Genomic DNA, 27,373 nt, shown 5'->3' with positions numbered 1-27,373 from the left:
TTGAACACTATATTTTTATCAAATCAAAACAGAACTAAAATAAATAAGATGGACTCCAAAAACTCCCATGGACTATGACATCTGTCAATCATGTTATGTAATTATGAACTCAAATGTTTTGATGAATTGTATTTATGTGAACTACAGTATTAATGATTTTCAAATGTCAAATATTATTTTTAGCAACAAAATACAAGATAACTGCTTCATAGATGTGATATTATATTACAAGTGTGTTGAAATTGTATTGGCTGTTTCCTCTAGGCACAGGAGCTGATTCAGAATGTCTATTCCTCCAAGTCCAAACCTGATCTCAGGTGGAGAGATGAGGAGTCTCGCATGTCTGTTTTGAATAAGGTAAAAGGTCAACAGTGGATGTAAATTACTGGAACCCTTATTTAAAAACAACTGTGTATTAGCCTAACCTAAATAGCGCCCAATTACTAGTCCTAACAGCTTGCCTGTCCACAGTTTTAACCTAGCTATTATAAACATGTTGTTTAACAAACACATATTAAATGTATACGTTGATTACTCCATAAGAAATACAACCCCCTAAACATAAAAAAATGCAACTTGCTTTTGTCTAATTATCAGCCACACATCTATGACCAAACATCACTGATTCAGAGGGGTTGGGTTAAATGCGGAAGACACATTTCAGTTGTACATCTGTCTAGGTATTGTCACGTTCTGACCTTTATTTCCGTTGTTTTGTATTTATTTAGTATGGTCAGGGCGTGAGTTGGGTGGGCAGTCTATGTTTGTTTTTCTATCATTTGGGTATTTCTATGTTTCGGCCTAGTATGGTTCTCAATCAGAGGCAGGTGTCATTACAGAGAATCATACTTAGGTAGCCTGGGTTTCACTGTGTGTTTGTGGGTGATTGTTCCTGTCTTTGTGTTTTGCACCAGATGGGACTGTTTTAGGTTTTCTCACATTTGTTGTTTTTGTTAGTTCTCATGTGTAGTTTCTTTATAAATTAAAGAATATGAATAACCACCACGCTGCGCTTTGGTCCGCCAGATGAAGAAAACCGTGACAGAATCACCCACCAACCAAGGACCAAGCGGCGTGGTAAACAGCAGCGACGACAGCAGCAGCAACAGCAAAAACAGCGGCCAGCATCACAGGACTCCTGGACATGGGAGGAGATTCTAGACGGGAAAGGACCCTGGGCACAGGCTGGGGAATATCGCCGCCCCAAAGCAGAGCTGGAGGCAGCGAAAGCTGAGCGGCGGCGATATGAGGAGGCAACACGGCAGTGCGACAGGTACGAGAGGCAGCCCCAAAAATGTTTTTGGGGGGGGGCAGACGAGGTGTGGTAGTAAGCCAGGTAGCAGACCTGAGCTCACTCCTCGTGCTTATTATAAGCAGCGCATTACTGGTCAGGCACCGTGTTATGCGGTTAAGCGCACGGTGTCGCCAGTGCGTGCCCATAGCCTGCCTGCGCTCCGCTCGTGCCGGGCGAATGTGGGAGTGGAGCCTAAGGGAGAGGTGCGTGTAGTAAGCACTAGATCTCCCGTGCTTACCCACAGCCCGGTTCAACCTGTGCCTGCACTCTGGAGGGTCCGGGCTAGAGTAGTTGTCCAGCCTGGGGAAGTGGTGCCAAGGTTGCGCACCAGAGCTCCAGTGCTCCCCCACAGCCCGGTCCTTCAGGTGCCTCCTAACACCAAGCCTCCTGAGGGTCTCCCCAGCCTGGTGGTTCCTGTGGCAGCCCCACGCACCAGGCTGTCTCTCTGTCTCCTCCCTGCAGGTGGTCCCGCCTGTCCGGCGCCGCTGTCGGAGCCTCCCGCCTGTCCGGCGCCGCTGCCGGAGTCTCCCGCCTGTCCGGCGCCTCCCGCCTGTCCGGCGCCGGAGCCTCCCGCCTGTCCGGAGCCTCCCGCCTGTCCGGCGCTGCTGCCGGAGTCTCCCGCCAGTCCGGCGCTGCTGCCGGAGTCTCCCGCCGTTCCGGCGCCGCTGTCGGAGCCTCCCGCCTGTCCGGCGCCGCTGCCGGAGTCTCCCGCCTGTCCGGCGCCTCCCGCCTGTCCGGCGCTGTTGCCGGAGTCTCCCGCCTGTCCGGCGCTGCTGCCGGAGTCTCCCGCCTGTCCGGCGCTGCTGCCGGAGTCTCCCGCCTGTCCGGCGCTGCTGCCGGAGTCTCCCGCCTGTCCGGCGCTGCTGCCGGAGTCTCCCGCCTGTCCGGCGCTGCTGCCGGAGTCTCCCGCCTGTCCGGCACTGCTGCCGGAGTCTGAGGCGCCAGAGCCCCTCAGCCCAGAGGCGCCAGAGCTTCCGCCCCTCTGTCCAGAGCTTCCGCCCCTCTGTCCAGAGCTTCCGCCCCTCTGTCCAGTGGGGTCATTGAGAGGGGTGGTCATGGTTAGAAAGCCACGGAGGCGGACAATAAGGCGGACAAAGACAATGGTTAAGTGGGGTCCGCGTCCCGCGCCAGAGCCGCCACCGCGGACAGACGCCCACCCAGACCCTCTCCTATAGGTCAAGGTTTTGCGGCCGGAGTCCGCACCTTTGGGGGGGGGTACTGTCACATTCTGACCTTTATTTCCTTTGTTTTGTATTTATTTAGTATGGTCAGGGCGTGAGTTGGGTGGGCAGTCTATGTTTGTTTTTCTATGATTTGGGTATTTCTATGTTTCGGCCTAGTATGGTTCTCAATCAGAGGCAGGTGTCATTAGTTGTCTCTGATTGAGAATCATACTTAGGTAGCCTGGGTTGCACTGTTTGTTTGTGGGTGATTGTCTATGTTGTAGCTTCACGGTCGTCATTTGTTTATTGTTTTGTATACAGTGTCAGTACTTTCGGTATTAAAGATTTACCATGGACACTTACGACGCCGCATTTTGGTCCGATCCTTCTCGCCTCTCCTCTTCAGATGAAGAGGAGGACGACCGTGACGGGTATCCCTTTCCCATTTCCTTATTTATTTACAGTTGAATATCGGAAGTTTACGTACACTTAGGTTGGAGTCATTAGAACTCGTTTTTCAACCACTCCACAAATGTCTTGTTAACAAACTATAGTTTTGGCAAGTCGGTTAGGACATCAACTTTGTGCATGACAAGTCATTTTTCCAACAATTGTTTACAGACAGATTATTTCACTTATAATTCACTGTATCACAATTCCAGTGGGTCAGAAGTTTACATACACTAAGTTGACTGTGCCTTTAAACAGCTTAATATTGTTCGAAAAGGATGTCATGGCTTTAGAAGCTTCTGATAGGCTAATTGACATCATTTGAGTCAAATGGAGGTGTACCTGTGGATGTATTTCAAGGCCTACCTTCAAACTCAGTGCCTCTTTGCTTGACATCATGGGAAAATCAAAAGAAATCAGCCAAGACCTCAGAAAAAAAATGTAGACCTCCACCAGTCTGGTTCATCCTTGGGAGCAATTTCCAAACGCCTGAAGGTACCACGTTCATCTGTACAAACAATAGTACGCAAGTATAAACACCATGGGACCACACAGTCGTCATACCGCTCAGGGAGGAGACTCGTTCTGTCTCCTAGAGATGAACGTACTTTGGTGCAAAAAAGTGCAAATCAATCCCATAATAACAGCAAAGGACCTTCTGAGGATGCTGGAGGAAACAGGTACAAAATTATCTATATCCACAGTAAAACGAGTTCTATAATCGACATAACCTGAAAGGCCGCTCAGCAAGGAAGAAGCCACTGCTCCAAAACCACCATAAAAAAAGCCAGACTACGGTTTGCAACTGCACATGGGGACAAAGATCATACTTTTTGGAGAAATATCCTCTGGTCTGATGAAACAAAAATAGAACTGTTTGGCCATAATGACCATCATTATGTTTGGAGGAAAAAGGGGGAGGCTTGCAAGCCAAAGAACACCATCCCAACTGTGAAGCACGGGGGTGGCAGCATCATGTTGTGGGGGTGCTTTGCTGCAGCAACATCTCAAGACATCAGCCGGGAAGTTAAAGCTTGGTCGCAAATGGGTCTTCCAAATGGACAATGACCCCAAGCATACTTCTAAAGTTGTGGAAAAATGGCTTATGGACAACAAAATCAAGGTATTGGAGTGGCCATCACAAAGCCCCGACTTCAATCCTATAGAACATTTGTGGGCAGAACTGAAAAAGCATGTGCGAGCAAGGAGGCCTACAAACCTGACTCGGTTACACCAGCTCTGTCAGGAGGAATGGGCCAAAATTCACCCAGCTTATTGTGGGGAGCTTGTGGAAGGCTACCCAAAACATTTGATCCAAGTTCAACAATTTAAAGGCAATGCTACCAAATACTAATTGAGTGTATGTAAACTTCTGACCCACTGGGAATGTGATGAAATAAATAAAAGCTGAAATAAATCACTCTCTACTATTATGACATTTCACATTCTTAAAATAAAGTGGTGATCCTAAACTGACCTAAGACAGGGAATGTAACTAGGATTAAATGTCAGGAATTGTGAAAAACTGAGTTTAAATGTATTTGGTTGCAATGTATGTAAACTTCCGACTTCAACTGTACATCCACACACTATTCATACACACATTTTCAACGCTGTTTGTGTCTTTGGCACCATCTAAACTGGCAGACACACTCTCCCCTACACTTAATTAAGGTAAGCAGACCAGAACCTCCAAACATAACTAATAGTATCCTTATGGATAACAAGGTGCTTGTTACATACTGCAGTTTTAAATAATCCACAGACAATATGGATAGTTTTATCTCAGAACCCAGAAACAAATCTCCCATGCACAGGATGTCACAAGAGACTGGATGGATGTGCCTAATGAATAATCATCTCTCCTGTCAATTGCATTTTGACTTCGTGTTCTGTGCTATTGCCCTCATAAAACACATTGGGTAAAAGGTCATACAAAAAAAACATGCTTTTTACCCCTTGTACCACCATCTTTAAATGCAAGTGAAATGTCATAATGTATTATTTTGGCCACTAGATGGCAGAAATGTATCTGCAAAGTTTTAGACTGATCCAATGAACCATTGCACATATGTTCAAAATGTTGTATCAAGACTGCCCAAATGTGCCTAATTGGTTTATTAATACATTTTCAAGTTTATAATTGTGCACTCCCCTCAAACATTAGCAATGGTATTTTTTCACTGTAATAGCTACAGTAAATAGTACAGGCAGTTAGATTAACACGTTTTAAGCTTTCTGCCCATATCAGATATGTCTATGTCCTGAGATTTTTTACTTACAACCTCATGCTAATCACATTAGCTTACGTTAGCGCAACTGTCCCGCGCGGGGGGACACCGATCCGTTAAAATCACAGTCTTGTGTGTTCATCAATGGCTCTCTTTGTTCAGTAGGAGATGTTACTGTAGATCTGTAGGTAATCATGTCCCTAAGAGGTGCTGCTGGGGTTTGTTGGGGCAGGAGAGGGTCATAAGGCAGAGGTCAGAGTACCTACAGACAGTTGTAACGATTATCGGTGGAAGAAGGTGAGGACCAAGATGCAGCGTGGTAAGTGTTCATCATTATTTTTATAAACTGAACACTAAATACAACAAGGAACAAAAGAAACGACCGAAACAGGTCCGTCAGGTACAAAACACACTAAACAGAAAATAACTACCCACAAATCATAGTGGGAAAACAGGCTACCAAAGTATGGTTCTCAATCAGAGACAACGATCGACAGCTGCCTCTGATTGGGAACCATACCAGGCCAAACACAGAAATACACAACCTAGAACAAAAACATAGAATGCCCACCCCAACTCACGCCCTGACCAAACTAAAACAGAGACATAAAAAGGAACTAAGGTCAGGACGTAACAACAGTAACCAGAAAGGAAGGTTCAAACGGCATGAACTCATGGCACGGGTCAGAGTCGCAGTTGATCTGATAGAAGATAATATAGATACAATTATAGGAAGGAAAACGTCCATTAGTAGGACCTTCATATCCATGGTAAAGTGAACCTTTCAGACATCTGCAATTATTGTTCTGCAGTGTTCTGTTATCCTTACCTGAGTGAATGAAGTAAGGAACAGATGAGTGTGAGAGGCCTGAGAGAGAGAGAGGAGTCGCCAGGATACTTCTTCAAACTCTGATTGTAAGCCTAAGACACAGAGAGTAAAGAATAAAGAGGGAGAAATAAGTAGATAAAGCTTTGACAAACATAGTATGTCTCTGATACTAACCAAAACATAGTATGTCTCTGATACCAACCAAAACATAGTATGCCTCTGATACCAGCCAAAACATAGTATGCCTCTGATACCAACCAAAACATAGTATGCCTCTGATACCAACCAAAACATAGTATGCCTCTGATACCAACCAAAACATAGTATGTCTCTGATATCAACCAAAACATAGTATGCTTCTGATATCAACCAAAACATAGTATGCCTCTGATATCAACAAAAACATAGTATGCCTCTGATATCAACAAAAACATAGTATGCCTCTGATACCAACCAAAACATAGTATGCCTCTGATACCAACCAAAACATAGTATGCCTCTGATATCAACCAAAACATAGTATGCCTCTGATACCAACCAAAACATAGTATGTCTCTGATACCAACCAAAACATAGTATGCCTCTGATATCAACCAAAACATAGTATGTCTGATATCAACCAAAACATAGTATGCCTCTGATATCAACCAAAACATAGTATGCCTCTGATATCAACCAAAACATAGTATGCCTCTGATATCAACCAAAACATAGTATGCCTCTGATACCAACCAAAACATAGTATGCCTCTGATACCAACCAAAACATAGTATGTCTCTGATACCAACCAAAACATAGTATGCCTCTGATACCAACCAAAACATAGTATGTCTCTGATACCAACCAAAACATAGTATGCCTCTGATACCAACCAAAACATAGTATGTCTCTGATATCAACCAAAACATAGTATGCCTCTGATATCAACCAAAACATAGTATGTCTGATATCAACCACAACATAGTACGCCTCTGATATCAATCAAAACATAGTATGCCTCTGATACCAACCAAAACATAGTATGCCTCTGATATCAACCAAAACAACTAAGGTGCTGAAATTAGCCTAGATACCCTAGAATAGATTTGGAATTCCAAAAACTGACCGGTAGTGCAATCTGCAGAGCAGAGTACTGCACCCACATCTCCTGCTGCTGTGCTGGTGACAGCGAGAACGCCCCCTCTCTCATACTCAGGTACTGTCACCACACACACTCTGAGAATGGACTAAAGCACAGGGTGAACGGTCAGGGCACACACATGCACCATGTATAAACCCACACGCACGCACACACATGAATAAATGTTCATTAACTGCATTACAATCAGAGAGTAATTCATTGAGACTAATTGCCTTACTATTGGGAGATGGAGAATATCTTTGGCCATCAAAGACCCCAAAACCCTGAAGTTGACGGACCTGACACAAAAACATGCAAATACTCAACAAAACACTTTGAGGAATGAGATTATTTATCTCATTAAGACTACTTGGTTATTCATAGTTTATTATGTGATAGTAAACATATGAGTTTGGGTTACCTGGGATAGGTAGGGTGGATGAGAGACTGGACAAACATCCCCATGGGAAAGACTAGCTCATTGATGGAGAGAAATGGAGTGAGGGACCAACCGGAGGAGAAGATGGAGAATTCATTGTCCACTTGAAATGAACAATCTGTTTTCCCAGATTCAGTCTCTAACTCCAAGACTTTCAACTAAAAACAACATTTTCAGTGAAGCTGAACTCAACCAACTGTATTCAAAGGTATAGTATTTTATTGTAGTGGAACTAGTCTACATTGCCAATAAGATATAGGATTTCATCATCAATATCACTAATGAATCATATTACCAGTGATGATGATACATTGTACTATATACGTACTGGTAGTTCAATTTCACCCATTTATTTTATTAATAGGTGACAATTGACAAACACAATATTTTTCCATCTACATCCAGTCTCTCTCCGTCTAGCACCAGGGATCAAGCAAACTCTTTTATCAGACTGAAGGAGATGATGTGTGAGAGCCCAGTTGTCATGAAAAGTCTATATGATTTGGTTTGGATAGATATGTGTTATTAATATATGAATTGAGCATTCTCTCTCTCTTTTGCCCTCTCTGTATTTGATTGGAGAAACCTGTAAAACATTTCCTTCTAATTCCATTGTCATTAGCATCGAACAGCCCCCGTGATATGCAGCTGTTCAGGGAAGCTAGAAACCATTATACACAGGCAGTTAGAAAAGCCAAGGCTAGCTTTTTCAAGCAGAAATTTGCTTCCTGCAACACCAACTCAAAAAGGTTCTGGGACACTGTAAAGTCCATGGAGAATAAGAACACCTCCTCCCAGCTGCCCACTGCACTGAAGATAGGAAACACTGTCACCACTGATAAATCCACCATAATTGAGAATTTCAATAAGCATTTTTCTACGGCTGGCCATGCTTTCCACCTGGCTACTCCTACCCCGGTCAACAGCACTGCACCCCCCACAGCAACTCGTCCAAGCCTTCCCCATTTCTCCTTCTCCCAAATCCGGCCAGCTGATGTTCTGAAAGAGCTGCAAAATCTGGACCCCTACAAATCAGCCGGGCTAGACAATCTGGACCCTTTCTTTCTAAAAATTATCTGCCGAAATTGTTGCCACCCCTATTACTAGCCTGTTCAACCTCTCTTTCGTGTCGTCTGAGATTCCCAAAGATTGGAAAGCAGCTGCGGTCATCCCCCTCTTCAAAGGGGGGGACACTCTTGACCCAAACTGCTACAGACCTATATCTATCCTACCATGCCTTTCTAAGGTCTTCGAAAGCCAAGTCAACAAACAGATTACCGACCATTTCGAATCTCACCATACCTTCTCTGCTATGCAATCTGGTTTCAGAGCTGGTCATGGGTGCACCTCAGCCACGCTCAAGGTCCTAAACGATATCTTAACCGCCATCGATAAGAAACATTACTGTGCAGCCGTATTCATTGATCTGGCCAAGGCTTTCGACTCTGTCAATCACCACATCCTCATCGGCAGACTCGACAGCCTTGGTTTCTCAAATGATTGCCTCGCCTGGTTCACCAACTACTTCTCTGATAGAGTTCAGTGTGTCAAATCGGAGGGTCTGCTGTCTGGACCTCTGGCAGTCTCTATGGGGGTGCCACAGGGTTCAATTCTTGGACCGACTCTCTTCTCTGTATACATCAATGTGGTCGCTCTTGCTGCTGGTGAGTCTCTGATCCACCTCTACGCAGACGACATCATTCTGTATACTTCTGGCCCTTCTTTGGATACTGTGTTAACAACCCTCCAGGCAAGCTTCAATGCCATACAACTCTCCTTCTGTGGCCTCCAATTGCTCTTAAATACAAGTAAAACTAAATGCATGCTCTTCAACCGATCGCTACCTGCATCTACCTGCCTGTCCAACATCACTACTCTGGACGGCTCTGACTTAGAATACGTGGACAACTACAAATACTTAGGTGTCTGGTTAGACTGTAAACTCTCCTTCCAGACCCATATCAAACATCTCCAATCCAAAGTTAAATCTAGTATTGGCTTCCTATTTCGCAACAAAGCATCCTTCACTCATGCTGCCAAACATACCCTTGTAAAACTGACCATCCTACCAATCCTCGACTTTGGCGATGTCATTTACAAAATAGCCTCCAATACCCTACTCAACAAATTGGATGCAGTCTATCACAGTGCAATCCGTTTTGTCACCAAAGCCCCATATACTACCCACCATTGCGACCTGTATGCTCTCGTTGGCTGGCCCTCGCTTCATACTCGTCGCCAAACCCACTGGCTCCATGTCATCTACAAGACCCTGCTAGGTAAAGTCCCCCCTTATCTCAGCTCGCTGGTCACCATATCATCTCCCACCTGTAGCACACGCTCCAGCAGGTATATCTCTCTGTTCACCCCCAAAAACCAATTCTTTCTTTGGCCGCCCCTCCTTCCAGTTCTCTGCTGCCAATGACTGGAACGAACTACAAAAATCTCTGAAACTGGAAACACTTATCTCCCTCACTAGCTTTAAGCACCAACTGTCAGAGCAGCTCACAGATTACTGCACCTGTACATAGCCCACCTATAATTTAGCCCAAACAACTACCTCTTTCCCTACTGTATTTCATTTATTTTGCTCCTTTGCACCCCATTATTTTTATTTCTACTTTGCACATTCTTCCATTGCAAATCTACCATTCCAGTGTTTTACTTGCTATATTGTATTTACTTTGCCACCATGGCCTTTTTTTGCCTTTACTCCCTATATCTCACCTCATTTGCTCACATCGTATATAGACTTGTTTATACTGTATTATTGACTGTATGTTTGTTTTACTCCATGTGTAACTCTGTGTCGTTGTATGTGTCGAACTGCTTTGCTTTATCTTGGCCAGGTCGCAATTGTAAATGAGAACTTGTTCTCAACTTGCCTACCTGGTTAAATAAAGGTGAAATAAAATAAATACATTTTATTTCCAGCCTGAGCGCTCCAGAAAAGGCCACATACTCGTTCTACCATATGCTATATCTGCTACATGATTTGTGTTAGATTAATGTTTTCACGGAATGTTGGTGTAGCGCTGCGTCTCTCCAACAGCACCTTGGAGAGGCGGCTGGGAATGGACATGATACATATTTTGCGTCCCTGTCTTATGACAGAGTGGCCACTGCTTATCACAGGGCGGCATCAGCGCTCACCTAAAAGCCCATATGCAACTGGTTGAGATAAACTGTCATTGATTTTGGGCAGAATTATGTGAGGTTTTATCTGTTGTTGGAGGTACGTCTTTGCCAGTTTCGCTCAGAAAATGCAGTCTTCGTCAATCTGTCGCCATAGACGGCCGCCTGCTGTCTAGCTATTCAAAAGAGCAGTGGAACCTTGGCAAAACTCCTTCATCAGTATGACGCGTTATTCCGGCGACTACCACCCCGAAGCAACATGGAAGCCCACAGTGGTGACAAGCGTGGTCTTGAGCATTTAGACGAATATGAACCCAAACCAGCAAAACATATGCGTAGCCTGCACGATCGCATGGTGGAAAGGCGACTAGTAGTTATTTTAGAGGGGGCAACGCTGGAAACAGTGAAGGTAAAGACGAGTATTTCGCTATCCACTTTCGCCATCAAATTGCTGTGTTTGCAAACTAACGTTGTTACCGCTAGCTGCGTCTCTGATTACCCGCGTTATTGGATATAAACAATATAGATAGCTTCCTGTTCAACCAGACTTGCCTGGTAGATGTGTGATATGAATATTGCATTCTGCACGGTAACTTTTTGTGACTGAATGAACCAGGATGAAACTATTTGCTATTGGTTAGCTCCTGCCTGCAGGCCCACTGATGCATGTCCTAAAGCAGGGTTTCCCAAACTCGGTCCCGGTCCCCCGGTTGCACCATAATCAATGAAGGAATGCAATCATGTTGTACTCTTTCCCGTCAGGTTGGCAAGACATTTGAACTGCTGAACTGTGACCAACACAAGGGCATGATCATCAAAAGTGGACGGGACCCAGGGAAGATTCGACCTGACATTACACATCAGGTAAGCTGTCATTTTCACATTGACCCAGTCATCTTTATTCTTCGCTCCTCTAACCCAGCAATATCCTGTCATTGTTCCCCAGTGTTTGTTAATGCTGATGGACAGTCCATTGAACAGGGCAGGTCTCCTGCAGGTTTACATCCACACAGAGAGGAACGCCTTGATTGAGATCAACCCACAGACACGCATCCCCCGAACCTTCAACCGCTTCTGTGGCCTCATGGGTAAGCCTGCTACGTTCTGCTGAATTTCTCTTCATACATTCACTCTCCTTCCATCCTTCTCTCCAATCAATCATGTATTTATAAAGCCCTTTTGACATCAACTGATGTCACAAAGTGCTGTACAGAAACCCAGCCTAAAACCCCAAACATCAAGCAATGCGGATGTAGAAGCACGGTGGCTAGAAAAAACTCCCTAGAAAGGCCAAAACCTAGGAAGAAACCTAGAGAGGAACCAGGCTATGTGGGTGGCCAGTCCTCTTCTGGCTGTGCCGGGTGGAGATTATAACAGAACATGGCCAAGATGTTCAAATGTTAATAAATGACCAGCAGGGTCAGATAATAATAATCAGTGGTTGTAGAGGGTGCAACAGGTCAGCACCTCAGGAGTAAATGTCAGTTGGCTTTTCATAGCCAATCATTCAGAGTTAGAGACAGCATGTGCGGTAGAGAGTCCAAAACAGCAGGTCCGGGACAAGGTAGCACGTCCAGTGAACAGGCCAGGGTTCCATAGGCAGGGTTCCGCAGGCAGAACAGTTGAAACTGGCGCAGCAACGTGACCAGGTGCCCTGGGCACAGCAAGGAGTCATCAGGCAAGGTAGTCCTGGGGAGGAGGGGGGGAGAGAGAGAAAATACACATAAATTCACACAGGACACCGGATAAGACATGAGAAATACTCCAGATATAACAGACTGACCCTAGCTCCCTGACACAAAGTATTGCATCATAAGTACTGGAGGCTGGGACAGAAGGGGTCGGGAGACACTGGCCCTGTCTGACTACACCCCCGGACAGGGAAACCAGGCAGGATATAACCCCACCCACTTTGCCAAAGCACAGCCCCCACAGCACTAGAGGGATATCTTCAACCACCAACCTACTACCCTGAGACAAGGCCAAATATAGCCCACAAAGACCTCCTCCACGGCACGAACCCGAGGGGGGCACCAACCCAGACAGGAAGATCACGTCAGTGACTCAATCCACTCAAGTGACGCACCCCTCCTAGGGACGGCATGGAAGAGCACCAGTAAGCCAGTGACTCAGCCCCCGTAATAGGGTTATTAGAGGCAGAGAATCCCAGTGGAGAGAGGAGAACCGGCCAGACAGAGACGGCAAGAGCGGTTAGTTGCTCCCGTGCCTTTCCGTTCATCTTCACACCCCTGGCGCAGGCTACACTCAATCATAGGACCTACTGAAGAGATGAGTCTTCAATATAGACTTAAAGGTCGAGACCGAGTCTGCTTCTCTCACATGGATAGGCTGACCATTCCATAAAAGTGGAGCTCTATAGGAGAAAGCCCTGCTTCCAGCTGTTTGCTTAGACATTCTAGGGACAGTAGGAGGCCTGCGTCTTGTGACTGTAGTGTACGTGTAGGTGTGTGTTTAGCACTAATTTAAGTTTATTTAGTGCTTTATCCAGATAGCCGGAAAGTAGAGCATTGCAGTAGTCTAATCTAGAAGTGGCAAAAGCTTGGATACATTTTTCTGCATGATTTTTGGACAGAAATGTTCTGATTTTTGCAATGTTACAAAGATGGAAAAAAGCTGTCCTTGAAATATTCTTGAGAGATCAGGGTCCAGAGTAATGCCGAGGTCCTTCCGTTTCATTTGAAATGACTGTAAAACCATCAAGATTGTCAGATCCAACAGAAGATGTCTTTGATTCTTGGGACCTAGAACTAGCATCTCTGTTTTGTCTGTGTTTAAAAGTAAAACATTTGCCACCATCCACTTCCTTATGCCTGAAACACAGGCTTCCAATTTTGGGGCTTCACCAGGTTTCATCAAAATGTACAGCTCTGTATTTTCCGCATAGCAGTGATAAATTATGTTTCCGAATGACATCACCAAGAGGTAAAATGTATAGCGAAAACAATAGTGGTCCTAAAACGTAATCTTGAAGAACACCGAAATGTACAGTTTTTTTGTCAGAAGACAAACCATCCACCGAGACAAACTGATATCTTTTCTGGGTCAAGGTTTGGCTTTTTCAAGAGAAGCTTTATTTCTTCCACTTTTAGTGAGTTTGGTACACATCCGGTGGATAGGGAGCTGTTTATTATATTCAACATAGGAGGGCCAAGCACAGGAAGCGGCTCTTTCAGTCGTTTAGTTGGAATAGGGTCCAGTATGCAGCTTGAAGGTTTAGAGGCCATGACTATTTTCATCAGTGTGTCAAGAGATATAGTATTAAAAAACTTGAGTGTCTCCCTTGCTCCTCGGCCCTGGCAGTGTTGTGCAGACTCAGGACAACTGAGCTTTGGAGTAATATGCAGATTTAAAGAGGAGTCTAATGATCATGATCTTTCGTCAAAGAAGGTAATGATTTTACCACTGCTGTGAAAATGAAAGCCAGTGAAAGCCATCCTCTCTTGGGGAATGCTTCTTTTCAGTTAGCTTTGCGACAGTATCAAAAATAAATTTTGGTTTGTTCTTATTCTCCTCAATTAAGTTGGAAAAATAGGATGATCGAGCATCAGTGAGGGCTCTTTGATACTGTCTTTCCAAGCTAGTTGGAAGATTTCCAGTTTGGTGTGGCGCTATTTCCGTTCCAATTTTCTGGAAGCTTGCTTCAGGGCTCTGGTATTTTCTGTATACCAGGGAGCTAGTGTCTTATGACAATGTTTTTTGTTTTTAGGGGTGCAACTGCATCTAGGGTATTACGCAAGGTTACATTTTGTTCCTCAGTTAGGTGGTTAACCGATTTTTGGACTCCGACGTCCTTGGGTAGGTAGAGGGAGTCTGGAAGGGCATCTTGGAATCTTTGGGTTGTCCGAGAATTTATAGCACGGCTTTTGATGATCCTTGGTTGGGGTCTGAGCAGATTATTTGTTGCGATTGCAAACGTAATAAAATGGTGGTCCAATAGTCCAGGATTATGAGGAAAAATACTAAGATCCACAATATTTATTCCTTGGGAAAAAAACTAGGTCCAGAATATGACTATGGCAGTGAGTGGGTCCTGAGACATGTTGGACAAAACTCACTGAGTCGATGACGGTTCTGAAAGCCTTTTGGAGTGGGTCTGTGGACTTTTCCATGTGAATATTAAAGTCACCAAAAATGTGAATATTATCTGCCATGACTACAATGTCCGATAGGAATTCAGGGAACTCGGTGAGGAACGCTGTGGATGGCCCAGGAGGCCTGTAAACAGTAGCTATAAAAAGTGATTGAGTAGGCTGCATAGATTTCATGACTAGACGATACGTTTTTTCCCCCCTGTAAATTGAAATTTGCTATCGTAAATGTTAGCAACACCTCCGCCTATGTGGGGGATATGGTCACTAGTGTAACCAGGAGGAGAGGCCTCATTTAACACAGTAAATTAATCAGGCTTAAGCCATGTTTCAGTCAGGCCAATCACATCAAGATTATGATCAATGATTAGTACATTGACTATAACTGCCTTGGAAGTGAGGGATCTAACATTAACATTAAGTTGCCCTATTTTGAGAATTGAGATCACTCTTTCAATAATGACAGGAATGGAGGAGGTCTTTATTCCAGTGAGATTGCTAAGGCGAACACCGCCATGTTTAGTTTTGCCCAACCTAGATCGAGGTACAGACACGGTCTCAATGGGGATAGCTGAGCTGACTATGCTAGCGGCAGGCTCCACTAAGCTGGCAGGTTGGCTAACAGCCTGCTACCTGGCCTGCACCCTATCTCATTGTGGAGATCAAATCAAATTTTATTTGTCACATACACATGGTTAGCAGATGTTAATGCGAGTGTAGCGAAATGCTTGTGCTTCTAGTTCCGACAATGCAGTAATAACGAACAAGTAATCTAACTAACAATTCCAAAAAAAAACTGCTGTCTTATACACAGTGTAAGGGGATAAAGAATATGTACATAAGGATATATGAATGAGTGATGGTACAGAGCAGCATAGGCAAGATACAGTAGATGATATCGAGTACTGTATATACATATGAGATGAGTATGTAAACCAAGTGGCATAGTTAAAGTGGCTAGTGATACATGTATTACATAAGGATGCAGTCGATGATATAGAGTACCGTATCTACGTATGCATATGAGATGAATAATGTAGGATAAGTAACATTATATAAGGTATCATTGTTTAAAGTGGCTAGGGATATATTTACATCATTTCCCATCAATTCCCATTATTAAAGTGGCTGGAGTTGAGTCAGTGTCATTGACAGTGTGTTGGCAGCAGCCACTCAATGTTAGTGGTGGCTGTTTAACAGTCTGATGGCCTTGAGATAGAAGCTGTTTTTCAGTCTCTCGGTCCCAGCTTTGATGCACCTGTACTGACCTCGCCTTCTGGATGACAGCGGGGTGAACAGGCAGTGGCTCGGGTGGTTGATGTCCTTGATGATCTTTATGGCCTTCCTGTAGCATCGGGTGGTGTAGGTGTCCTGGAGGGCAGGTAGTTTGACCCCGGTGATGCGTTGTGCAGACCTCACTACCCTGTGGAGAGCCTTACGGTTGAGGGCGGTGCAGTTGCCATACCAGGCGGTGATACAGCCCGCCAGGATGCTCTCGATTGTGCATCTGTAGAAGTTTGTGAGTGCTTTTGGTGACAAGCCGAATTTCTTCAGCCTCCTGAGGTTGAAGAGGCGCTGCTGCGCCTTCCTCACGATGCTGTCTGTGTGAGTGGACCAATTCAGTTTGTCTGTGATGTGTATGCCGAGGAACTTAAAACTTGCTACCCTCTCCACTACTGTTCCATCGATGTGGATGGGGGGGTGTTCCCTCTGCTGTTTCCTGAAGTCCACAATCATCTCCTTAGTTTTGTTGACGTTGAGTGTAAGGTTATTTTCCTGACACCACACTCCGAGGGCCCTCACCTCCTCCCTGTAGGCCGTCTCGTCGTTGTTGGTAATCAAGCCTACTGTTGTGTCGTCCGCAAACTTGATGATTGAGTTGGAGGCGTGCGTGGCCACGCAGTCGTGGGTGAACAGGGAGTACAGGAGAGGGCTCAGAACGCACCCTTGTGGGGCCCCAGTGTTGAGGATCAGCGGGGAGGAGATGTTGTTGACTACCCTCACCACCTGGGGGCGGCCCGTCAGGAAGTCCAGTACCCAGTTGCACAGGGCGGGGTCGAGACCCAGGGTCTCGAGCTTGATGACGAGCTTGGAGGGTACTATGGTGTTGAATGCCGAGCTGTAGTCGATGAACAGCGTTCTCACATAGGTATTCCTCTTGTCCAGATGGGTTAGGGCAGTGTGCAGTGTGGTTGAGATTGCATCGTCTGTGGACCTATTTGGGCGGTAAGCAAATTGGAGTGGGTCTAGGGTGTCAGGTAGGGTGGAGGTGATATGGTCCTTGACTAGTCTCTCAAAGCACTTCATGATGACGGATGTGAGTGCTACGGGGCGGTAGTCGTTTAGCTCAGTTACCTTAGCTTTCTTGGGAACAGGAACAATGGTGGCCCTCTTGAAGCATGTGGGAACAGCAGACTGGTATAGGGATTGATTGAATATGTCTGTAAACACACCGGCCAGCTGGTCTGCGCATGCTCTGAGGGCGCGGCTGGGGATGCCGTCTGGGCCTGCAGCCTTGCGAGGGTTAACACGTTTAAATGTCTTACTCACTTCGGCTGCAGTGAAGGAGAGACCGCATGTTTTCGTTGCAGGCCGTGTCAGTGGCACTGTATTGTCCTCAAAGCGGGCAAAAAAGTTATTTAGTCTGCCTGGGAGCAAGACATCCTGGTCCGTGACTGGGCTGGGTTTCTTCCTGTAGTCCGTGATTGACTGTAGACCCTGCCACATGCCTCTTGTGTCTGAGCCGTTGAATTGAGATTCTACTTTGTCTCTGTACTGGCGCTTAGCTTGTTTGATAGCCTTGCGGAGGGAATAGCTGCACTGTTTGTATTCGGTCATGTTACCAGACACCTTGCCCTGATTAAAAGCAGTGGTTCGCGCCTTCAGTTTCACATGAATGCTGCCATCAATCCACGGTTTCTGGTTAGGGAATGTTTTAATCGTTGCTATGGGAACGACATCTTCAACGCACGTTCTAATGAGCTCGCACACCGAATCAGCGTATTCGTCAATGTTGTTGTCTGACGCAATACGAAACATCTCCCAGTCCACGTGATGGAAGCAGTCTTGGAGTGTGGAGTCAGCTTGGTCAGACCAGCGTTGGACAGACCTCAGCGTGGGAGCTTCTTGTTTTAGTTTCTGTCTGTAGGCAGGGATCAACAAAATGGAGTCGTGGTCAGCTTTTCCGAAAGGGGGGCGGGGCAGGGCCTTATATGCGTCGCGGAAGTTAGAGTAACAATGATCCAGGGTCTTTCCACCCCTGGTTGCGCAATCGATATGCTGATAAAATTTAGGGAGTCTTGTTTTCAGATTAGCCTTGTTAAAATCCCCAGCTACAATGAATGCAGCCTCCGGATAAATCGTTTCCAGTTTGCAGAGAGTTAAATAAAGTTCGTTCAGAGCCATCGATGTGTCTGCTTGGGGGGGGATATATACGGCTGTGATTATAATCGAAGAGAATTCTCTTGGTAGATAATGCGGTCTACATTTGATTGTGAGGAATTCTAAATCAGGTGAACAGAAGGATTTGATTTCCTGTATGTTTCTTTCATCACACCATGTCACGTTGGTCATAAGGCATACGCCCCCGCCCCTCTTCTTACCAGAAAGATGTTTGTTTCTGTCGGCGCGATGCGTGGAGAAACCCGCTGGCTGCATCGCTTCGGATAGCGTCTCTCGAGTTAGCCATGTTTCCGTGAAGCAGAGAACGTTAGTCTCTGATGTCCCTCTGGAATGCTACCCTTGCTCGGATTTCATCAACCTTGTTGTCAAGAGACTGGACATTGGCAAGAAGAATGCTAGGGAGTGGTGCACGGTGTGCCCGTCTCCGGAGTCTGACCAGAAGACCGCTTCGTTTCCCTCTTTTTCTGAGTCGTTTTTTTGGGTCGCTGCATGTAATCCACTCCGTTGCACTGGTTGTAAGGCAGAACACAGGATCCGCATCGCGAAAAACATATTCTTGGTCGTACTGATGGTGAGTTGACGCTGATCTTATATTCAGTAGTTCTTCTCGGCTGTATGTAATGAAACCTAAGATGACCTGGGGTACTAGTGTAAGAAATAACACGTAAAAAAACAAAAAACTGCATAGTTTCCTAGGAACGCGAAGCGAGGCGGCCATCTCTGTCGGTGCCGGAAGAGGCTCCTCGGCGCCGGAAGAGGCTCCTAGAGGAGTTAGAGCTCTGTCTATGTTTTAAGATGAGATGAGTTGAGTTCACCCCTCCAGCTAGGATGGGGTCTGTCACTCCTTAGCAGGCCAAGCTTGGTTGTTGAGTCCCAGAAAGAGGGCCAATTATCAACAAATTATATATTTTGGGACGGGCAGAAAACCGTTTTCAACCAGCGATTGAGTTGTGAGGCTCTGTTGTAGAGCTCATCACTCCCCCTAACTGGGAGGGGGCCAGAGACATTTACTCGATGCCGACACCTCTTTCTAGCAGATTTACACGCTGAAGCTTGGTGACCGCAAACTGTTTCATCCTAACATCGTTGGTGCCGACGTGGATAACAATAACCCTATACTCTCTAGTAGCATCTTCAGATTAGCCATAACGTCGGTAGCCCTGGTAAACAATGTATGATAACTAGATGATTATTTTTAAATCTAATACTACGGGTAACGGCGTCGCCAATGACTAGGGTGTTCAATTTGTCAGAGCTAATGGTGGGAGAATGTAAACAAGTCTACAAATTGTGACCAGAAGTACTGTATATCTCCCTCTCTCTTGTTTCATCCCACTTGTATTTCTGTTTCCTCCTAGTCCAGCTCCTGCACAAGCTGAGTGTGAGGGCGGCTGACGGCCCCCAGCGCCTGCTGAAGCTCATCAAGAACCCTGTGTCAGACCACCTGCCCCCTGGCTGCCCCCGTATTTGTACCTCGTTCTCCTCTGGGGAGGCAGTGGGCGCCCGCACCGTGGTACCAGAGGAGGGGCCCGCCACTGTGGTGGTCGGAGCATTTGCACACGGGGCTGTGAGTTTTTAGCTTAAGGCTCTAGGGTAATGGCCCGTGTGCACAGATCCAGGATCAGCTTCACTTACCCTCCCTCATTACTACTTCAGTGTTAAGGGGCATCTTCATCCTACTTCTCTGTGGCAGAATCTGATTTAGGTACTGTTGATGTAGGTAGTTTGTGTTAGAAATATAGATGTTGGGGGTAGATTTTATTTATTTAGTCCCTACCAATTTAAAAAAAGGAGCTGGAATTTGGTAAATGATTATGCATTGGTTTGAGCTCTGCTTGTCCTCTCCTGTCTTAGGTGAATGTGGACTACACAGAGAAGACTGTTTCCATCAGTAACTACCCTCTCTCTGCTTGTCCTCTCCTGTCTTAGGTGAATGTGGACTACACAGAGAAGACTGTTTCCATCAGTAACTACCCTCTCTCTGCTTGTCCTCTCCTGTCTTAGGTGAATGTGGACTACACAGAGAAGACTGTTTCCATCAGTAACTACCCTCTCTCTGCTTGTCCTGTCTTAGGTGAATGTGGACTACACAGAGAAGACTGTTTCCATCAGTAACTACCCTCTCTCTGCTTGTCCTGTCTTAGGTGAATGTGGGCTACACAGAGAAGACTGTTTCCATCAGTAACTACCCTCTCTGCTTGTCCTCTCCTGTCTTAGGTGAATGTGGACTACACAGAGAAGACTGTTTCCATCAGTAACTACCCTCTCTCTGCTTGTCCTCTCCTGTCTTAGGTGAATGTGGACTACACAGAGAAGACTGTTTCCATCAGTAACTACCCTCTCTCTGCTTGTCCTCTCCTGTCTTAGGTGAATGTGGACTACACAGAGAAGACTGTTTCCATCAGTAACTACCCTCTCTCTGCTTGTCCTGTCTTAGGTGAATGTGGACTACACAGAGAAGACTGTTTCCATCAGTAACTACCCTCTCTCTGCTTGTCCTGTCTTAGGTGAATGTGGACTACACAGAGAAGACTGTTTCCATCAGTAACTACCCTCTCTCTGCTTGTCCTCTCCTGTCTTAGGTGAATGTGGACTACACAGAGAAGACTGTTTCCATCAGTAACTACCCTCTCTCTGCTTGTCCTCTCCTGTCTTAGGTGAATGTGGACTACACAGAGAAGACCGTTTCCATCAGTAACTACCCTCTCTCTGCTTGTCCTGTCTTAGGTGAATGTGGGCTACACAGAGAAGACTGTTTCCATCAGTAACTACCCTCTCTGCTTGTCCTCTCCTGTCTTAGGTGAATGTGGACTACACAGAGAAGACTGTTTCCATCAGTAACTACCCTCTCTCTGCTTGTCCTCTCCTGTCTTAGGTGAATGTGGACTACACAGAGAAGACTGTTTCCATCAGTAACTACCCTCTCTCTGCTTGTCCTCTCCTGTCTTAGGTGAATGTGGACTACACAGAGAAGACTGTTTCCATCAGTAACTACCCTCTCTGCTTGTCCTCTCCTGTCTTAGGTGAATGTGGGCTACACAGAGAAGACTGTTTCCATCAGTAACTACCCTCTCTGCTGCCCTCACCTGTCTTAGGTGAATGTGGACTACACAGAGAAGACCGTTTCCATCAGTAACTACCCTCTCTCTGCTTGTCCTGTCTTAGGTGAATGTGGGCTACACAGAGAAGACTGTTTCCATCAGTAACTACCCTCTCTGCTTGTCCTCTCCTGTCTTAGGTGAATGTGGACTACACAGAGAAGACTGTTTCCATCAGTAACTACCCTCTCTCTGCTTGTCCTGTCTTAGGTGAATGTGGACTACACAGAGAAGACTGTTTCCATCAGTAACTACCCTCTCTCTGCTTGTCCTGTCTTAGGTGAATGTGGACTACACAGAGAAGACTGTTTCCATCAGTAACTGCCCTCTCTCTGCTTGTCCTGTCTTAGGTGAATGTGGACTACACAGAGAAGACTGTTTCCATCAGTAACTACCCTCTCTCTGCTTGTCCTGTCTTAGGTGAATGTGGGCTACACAGAGAAGACTGTTTCCATCAGTAACTACCCTCTCTGCTTGTCCTCTCCTGTCTTAGGTGAATGTGGACTACACAGAGAAGACTGTTTCCATCAGTAACTACCCTCTCTCTGCTTGTCCTCTCCTGTCTTAGGTGAATGTGGACTACACAGAGAAGACTGTTTCCATCAGTAACTACCCTCTCTCTGCTTGTCCTCTCCTGTCTTAGGTGAATGTGGACTACACAGAGAAGACTGTTTCCATCAGTAACTACCCTCTCTGCTTGTCCTCTCCTGTCTTAGGTGAATGTGGGCTACACAGAGAAGACTGTTTCCATCAGTAACTACCCTCTCTGCTGCCCTCACCTGTCTTAGGTGAATGTGGGCTACACAGAGAAGACCGTTTCCATCAGTAACTACCCTCTCTCTGCTTGTCCTGTCTTAGGTGAATGTGGACTACACAGAGAAGACTGTTTCCATCAGTAACTACCCTCTCTCTGCTGCCCTCACCTGTGCCAAGATGTGCTCTGCCTTTGAGGAGGTCTGGGGCGTGTTGTGATGAAGTTGACAGCACACTGCTGCTCCAGCTAAAACTGTTGTCAACATGGACTAGAAATGGATTGGACAGTCAAGGAACATTGTACAGAAACGATCCACTTCACCAATTACCTCCTGTGGATTCGTATGATTCTATGGGTGTATGTATTGTGTGTAAAATATGGTATCTTACATTTCTCAATTTAGGCAAAGTTTCAATATGAAATAAATATTGTTTTGAACACACCATCTGTAAGGACTTGGCACCAAATATGGTCTTCCTACTGGTTTTTGTATACATGTATTCAGTGCATCATTGTTCCCATGGTTATACAGTGGAAATAAATGGTATAGTTTGTCCTCATGTTTCCACTGTTCCTTGTCAAAGAGACTGTAGGAGAGTAGGGAACAAAACAATTTCACTCATGATGGGGAGAAAAGTCATATTTTCATGTAGTACTGGTAGAATAATCACTCAATATACATGTAATTTGGGAGTAACAATGTAATAAAAACCAATACAATAATATGATTGACAAAATATAACATTGTAATTTGACATCTACTGGCATATTACTCTTTTAGTCCATACTCTCGGTCCATTTCCACAAGGAAGCACGTCTTTTGGCAACCCTAGGTCGCTGTATCCGTGGCTTTGTATTGGGGGTTAACCATTTTGCAGGTTTTCTGATTGGCTGCTTTCAAGGCATTTCCTGCAGGTTCAGGGGCTTTGTAGCCTGCTTTTTGGACCTTGGCTGGTGATGTTGATGCTTGTCCTGCTGGTTTGTGGCTTTTGCCTACATGTGTTGGTCTCTCCTATTTCCCTTTGACCTTTTCCAACAGCTGTCTTGTCCTTGCTAGCTGTTTTAGGTGACTTGCCTGCTGGTTTAGTTTTTGCTCCTGGTTTCAAAGCTTTTCCTGTTTGGTTTAGTAGTTTTTGCTCCTGGTTTCTGGCCTTTTCCTGTTGGTTTAGTAGTTTTTGCTCCTGGTTTCTGGCCTTTTCCTGTTGGTTTAAAGGCCTTTCCTTTCTCTGTTGCTGGCTTCAAAATTCATTTTCTCTGCTTGGCCCTCTCGACTGTTGCACGGTCTCTCTGCTTGGCCCTCTCGACTGCTGCACGGTCTCTCATGGCTCTTGTCTTAATTCTCTTCTCATACGTCAGTTTCTGTCGTTTTTAGGTCAGGAGATGAGAGAAACATCTGTATACTTCAAAATTCCCAAATAACTGGTTGTGGTTTGACAGTGAAATATGCACCATGGTGCAATTTGCTTCCTACTCAGTTGAAATGAGCCAGTGGAAAATCAAACTGCCAAGGAGCTAAAACAAAAACCACCATGGACAGAAATGTATTACTTAAACAGTTACCTTGAGTTTAAATGACCCAGATGCACCAAATCCAGTAGTCTGCACCAGTGTCTCCTTCCTCACCAGGCCTTTCACAGCTAAGTTCACACGGGTATTGTTCTTGGTGACATCATAGCCACCAGCAGCCAGGGCATGCTTGAGGTCCACCATGGAGATGCCACCCCGGTGCTTGCACTGGGAGACTACCCGAAGGATGAGCTGGGAGACCCGGGTAGTCACATGCCTTGCATTGTTGGTTTTGGGTGCAGATGCAGCCTCTGCCTGGTATTTGAAGAGACGAGCTGGGGTCGCTGGATACGGATCGAGATGAAGATGGGGATACACTCATTGGTTATCAAATATTTGAATTGACATAAACATCACATACTTCAAAATTGAAGATATGAAGAATGTGCTCTCCGAAGGATGGGGGTAGTGTAGCAACCTTGATCCAAAACATAATGACCTCGTCAAAATGTGCCGATCTCAGATGCCATACTGGCCCCGTTCCCAGGTAACGTTAGCATCCACATCTAGCCCACACTGGGCCAGAAGTTTGTTAAAGATAGGAACTCTGGGTTTGTGCTACCTGGGAATGGGGGCACGGGGTCACTTGGCAAAGGCACTTTTTTGTTTCCTGTAACATTCTTCTCTTGGATTGAACGCTTCAATAGCTGACGAAAACGTCTAGCCCCTGCTTTCCCAAGTCCCCGACCACCTGGGTGTTTTACTGGCTTCGTTTGCTGCTTCACGGGCGACTTGACCGGTGGTTTTACTGGCGGTTTACGTGTAACTTTCTCTTGTCCTCGGTTGATTACTGTAACTGTTCCCTTTGATTCTATGTTAACTTTCCCTTTTCTCTCTCGTTTGACTTCTTTTTGCGGTCATTCTAGGCATATCGTTGATTACAAGTTGTGCTCGAGCAAATAAAGTAAAAGATAGCTAGCTAACGTTACTATATTTGGTTAAACAGTGAGTTGGGAAAGTGGGATACTTTAATGATCGAAATGATGACGACGTTTTGTTATCAATTTCAATTTACAAAAAACAACAATTTCAGTTTTCAAACGGTCGTTCGAAACAAAAACATGTTTTTTTCAAGATAATTATCTTGAACGCGGGACGGGTCACCAGGAGCAAGAAAACTAACAAGCCTGCAACCAACATAAGTTTTGAGAATGACACAAATATACATTTTCACAAAGTCTGCTGCCTCAGTTTGTATGATGGCAATTTGCATATACTCCAGAATGTTATGAAGAGTGATCAGATGAATTGCAATTCATTGCAAAGTCCCTCTTTGCCATGCAAATGAACTGAGCTCATTTTCATGGCAAAGCTTCAAAAGGAGGGTGGTGCTTGGAATCATTGTTCTTCCTCTGTCAACCATGGTTACCTGCAAGGAAACACGTGCCGTCATCATTGCTTTGCACAAAAAGCTTCACAGGCAAGGATATTGCTACCAGTAAGATTGCACCTAAATCAACCATTTATTGGATCATCAATAACTTCAAGGAGAGCAATTCAATTGTTGTGAAGAAGGCTTCAGGACACCCAAGAAAGTCCAGCAACCACCAGGACCATCTCCTAAAGTTGATTCAGCTGCGGGATCAGGGCACCACCAGTACAGAGCTTGCTCAGGAATGGCAGCAGGCATGTGTGAGTGCATATGCACGCACAGTGAGGCGAAGACTTTTGGAGGATGGCCTGGTGTCAAGAAGGGCCGCAAAGAAGCCACTTCTCTCCAGGAAAAACATCAGGGACGGACTGATATTCTGTAAAAGGTACAGGGATTGGATGCTGAGGACTGGGGTAAAGTCAATTTCTCTGATGAATCCCCTTTACGATTGTTTGGGGCATCCGGAAAAAAAGCTTGTACGGAGAAGACAAGGTGAGCGCTACCATCAGTCCTGTGTCAGACCTTAATCCCATTGAGAACTTCTGGTCAAGCCTCAAGAGGAGGGTGGACAAACAAAACCCACAAACTCCAAGCATTGATTATGCAAGTGTAGCCGATGTGAAATGGCTAGCTAGTTAGCGGTGGTGCGCACTAGTGGCGTTTCAATCGGTGACGTCACTTGCTCTGAGACCTTGAAGTAGTGTCCCCTTGCGATGGGTAACGATGCTTCGAGGGTGACTGTTGACGTGTGCAGAGCGTCCCTGGTTCGCGCCCAGGTCGGGGCGAGGGGACGGACGTAAAGTCTATACTGTTACATTGGTGCCGTGACCCGGATCACTGGTTGCTGCGGAAAGAGGAGGAGGTCAAAAGGGGGTGAGTGTAGCCGATGTGAAATGGCTAGCTAGCTAGTGGTGGTGCGCACTAGTGGTGTTTGAATCGGTGACGTCACTTGCTCTGAGACCTTGAAGTAGTGGTTCCCCTTGCTCTGCAAGGGCAGCGGCTTTTGTGGAGCGATGGGTAATGATGCTTCGAGGGTGACTGTTGACGTGTGCAGAACCGTCCCTGGTTCACGCCCGGGGCGAGGGGACGGACGTAGAGTCTATACTGTTACACAAGAATGGGCTGCTATCAGTCAGGATGTGGCCCAGAAGTTAATTGACAGCATGTCAGGGCGGATTGCAGAGCTCTTGAAAAAGAAGGGTCAACACTGCAAATATTGACTCTTTGCATCAACTTCATGTAATTGTCAATAAAAGCCTTTGACACTTCTGAAATGCATGTAATTATACTTCAATATTCCGTAGTACCATCTGACAAAAATATCTAAAGACACTGAAGCAGCAAACTTTGTGGAAATTAATATTTGTGTCATTTGTCGTGGAAGGATCAGAATTTGTTGGTAACATTTGTAAGATGTTTTATATTCATCTAATGTGTGTAAGTTAATTCTCATCAGAATGGTATTTTTGTATAATACTGTGGCGAGGTTGCAGTTATCTGTTCTATGTCCAATCTAAGTTGCATGGGCCGCTGAGAGGGGAGAGGTCAAAGTGTCATCATGTGTAAACATATCTTTTACTCCCTACCCTTTTCTTGTGGGGAAAGAAGGGTGGCAGTGTCTGGAATCATTCTATGCTCCCTCTAATGTTGTTTCTATCTTAACCTATAGCCTCATTCTCCTCTCCGTGAGTTTGTCCAGGAGTTTGTATTTAGAGTGGGTTGTATCTAAATGACAATATGATATATGCCTGTTGATATGGAGGATTGGTTTATGGTTCTAGGGTTTGAGTAAGGAGACAAAGCTGAACGATTTATTATGTCTATGCTGTCTGACTATGTGTGTTCTTTGCTATTAAAGGAACTCAGCTGCAATGTGTGAGGGGCTCTCAGAGAATTCATTGAGAGACACTGAATTTATCTGAGAGTCACAGGATTGTGATAGAGCTGATATAATTAAAGATGGACTTTGATAACTAACTCTGACTTGTGTGTGGTTTGCGCTCATGATTTGGTAAATAGAGGAAATTTCCACGACACATTCTCAAAACTTTTGGCCACGACTGTACACTGTTGGTTTGAGCCTGTTACTTACTGCCAGCAAAGCTTAGGTGTATGCGTGTACCGGTTGGTCGCGCTTGTTTGCCTATAATAAAACTACCGTCTGTGAGTGTCAATGAAGGAGAACGAAACGTCTCCGGAATAAAGGCGGGGTTGTGTGGTGCTTAATTGTTATTTGCTCTTCTTCGTACCAGGTAATTCACACTTTGAGAAGTCATTTAAATGTTATATTTTGAGAGACATTCGTTTTTCTACATGATTTTCACTCCCTTTAACACAGAACAAAAATATAAACGCAACATGCAACAATTTAAAATAATTTTAGTTACAGTTCATATAAGGAAATAAGTCAA

General features: G+C 45.3%; 2 protein-coding genes and 1 long non-coding RNA gene across 6 annotated transcripts; 2 read left to right on the top strand and 1 right to left on the bottom strand.

The window, feature by feature from the left end:
• The first annotated feature begins 299 nt into the window (after positions 1 to 299).
• On the top strand, positions 300 to 7,919 carry LOC109883102 (uncharacterized). Its single transcript, XR_002254119.1, has 3 exons — positions 300 to 357; positions 7,657 to 7,734; positions 7,891 to 7,919. It is a non-coding gene; the product is annotated as an uncharacterized LOC109883102 (long non-coding RNA).
• Positions 7,920 to 10,595: 2,676 nt separating this feature from the next.
• LOC109883114 (ribosomal RNA small subunit methyltransferase NEP1-like) lies at positions 10,596 to 22,580 on the top strand. 4 transcript variants are annotated; one of them, XR_004202517.1, is made up of 6 exons: positions 10,747 to 11,070; positions 11,424 to 11,525; positions 11,608 to 11,749; positions 19,531 to 19,739; positions 20,027 to 20,389; positions 20,610 to 22,122. XR_004202517.1 is itself a non-coding variant. In XM_031787221.1 (5 exons), exons 1-5 carry the CDS (start codon positions 10,921 to 10,923, stop codon positions 22,240 to 22,242), a joined length of 717 nt encoding a protein of 238 aa, XP_031643081.1. In that variant the 5' UTR covers positions 10,596 to 10,920; the 3' UTR covers positions 22,243 to 22,580. The 4 variants fall into 4 exon arrangements, 2 of the variants coding, with proteins under 2 accessions (XP_031643081.1, XP_031643082.1); XR_004202516.1 differs by having other exon boundaries at positions 20,027 to 20,464; positions 20,680 to 22,122; XM_031787221.1 differs by lacking the exons at positions 20,027 to 20,389; positions 20,610 to 22,122 and adding an exon at positions 22,129 to 22,580 and having other exon boundaries at positions 10,596 to 11,070.
• Positions 22,581 to 23,269: 689 nt separating this feature from the next.
• Positions 23,270 to 24,096, bottom strand: LOC109883110 (histone H1.5-like). Its single transcript, XM_020475155.1, has 3 exons — positions 24,063 to 24,096; positions 23,585 to 23,874; positions 23,270 to 23,383 (listed from the first exon to the last, which is right to left on the bottom strand). The coding sequence occupies exons 1-3, from the start codon at positions 24,094 to 24,096 to the stop codon at positions 23,270 to 23,272; spliced, it is 438 nt and encodes a 145-aa protein (XP_020330744.1).
• Between the last annotated feature and the right edge of the window lie 3,277 nt (positions 24,097 to 27,373).

This window comes from Oncorhynchus kisutch, linkage group LG13 (assembly GCF_002021735.2).
Source record: "Oncorhynchus kisutch isolate 150728-3 linkage group LG13, Okis_V2, whole genome shotgun sequence".
NCBI classification, from domain to species: Eukaryota; Metazoa; Chordata; class Actinopteri; order Salmoniformes; family Salmonidae; genus Oncorhynchus; species Oncorhynchus kisutch.
This window is presented reverse-complemented; position numbering and strand designations above follow the sequence as displayed.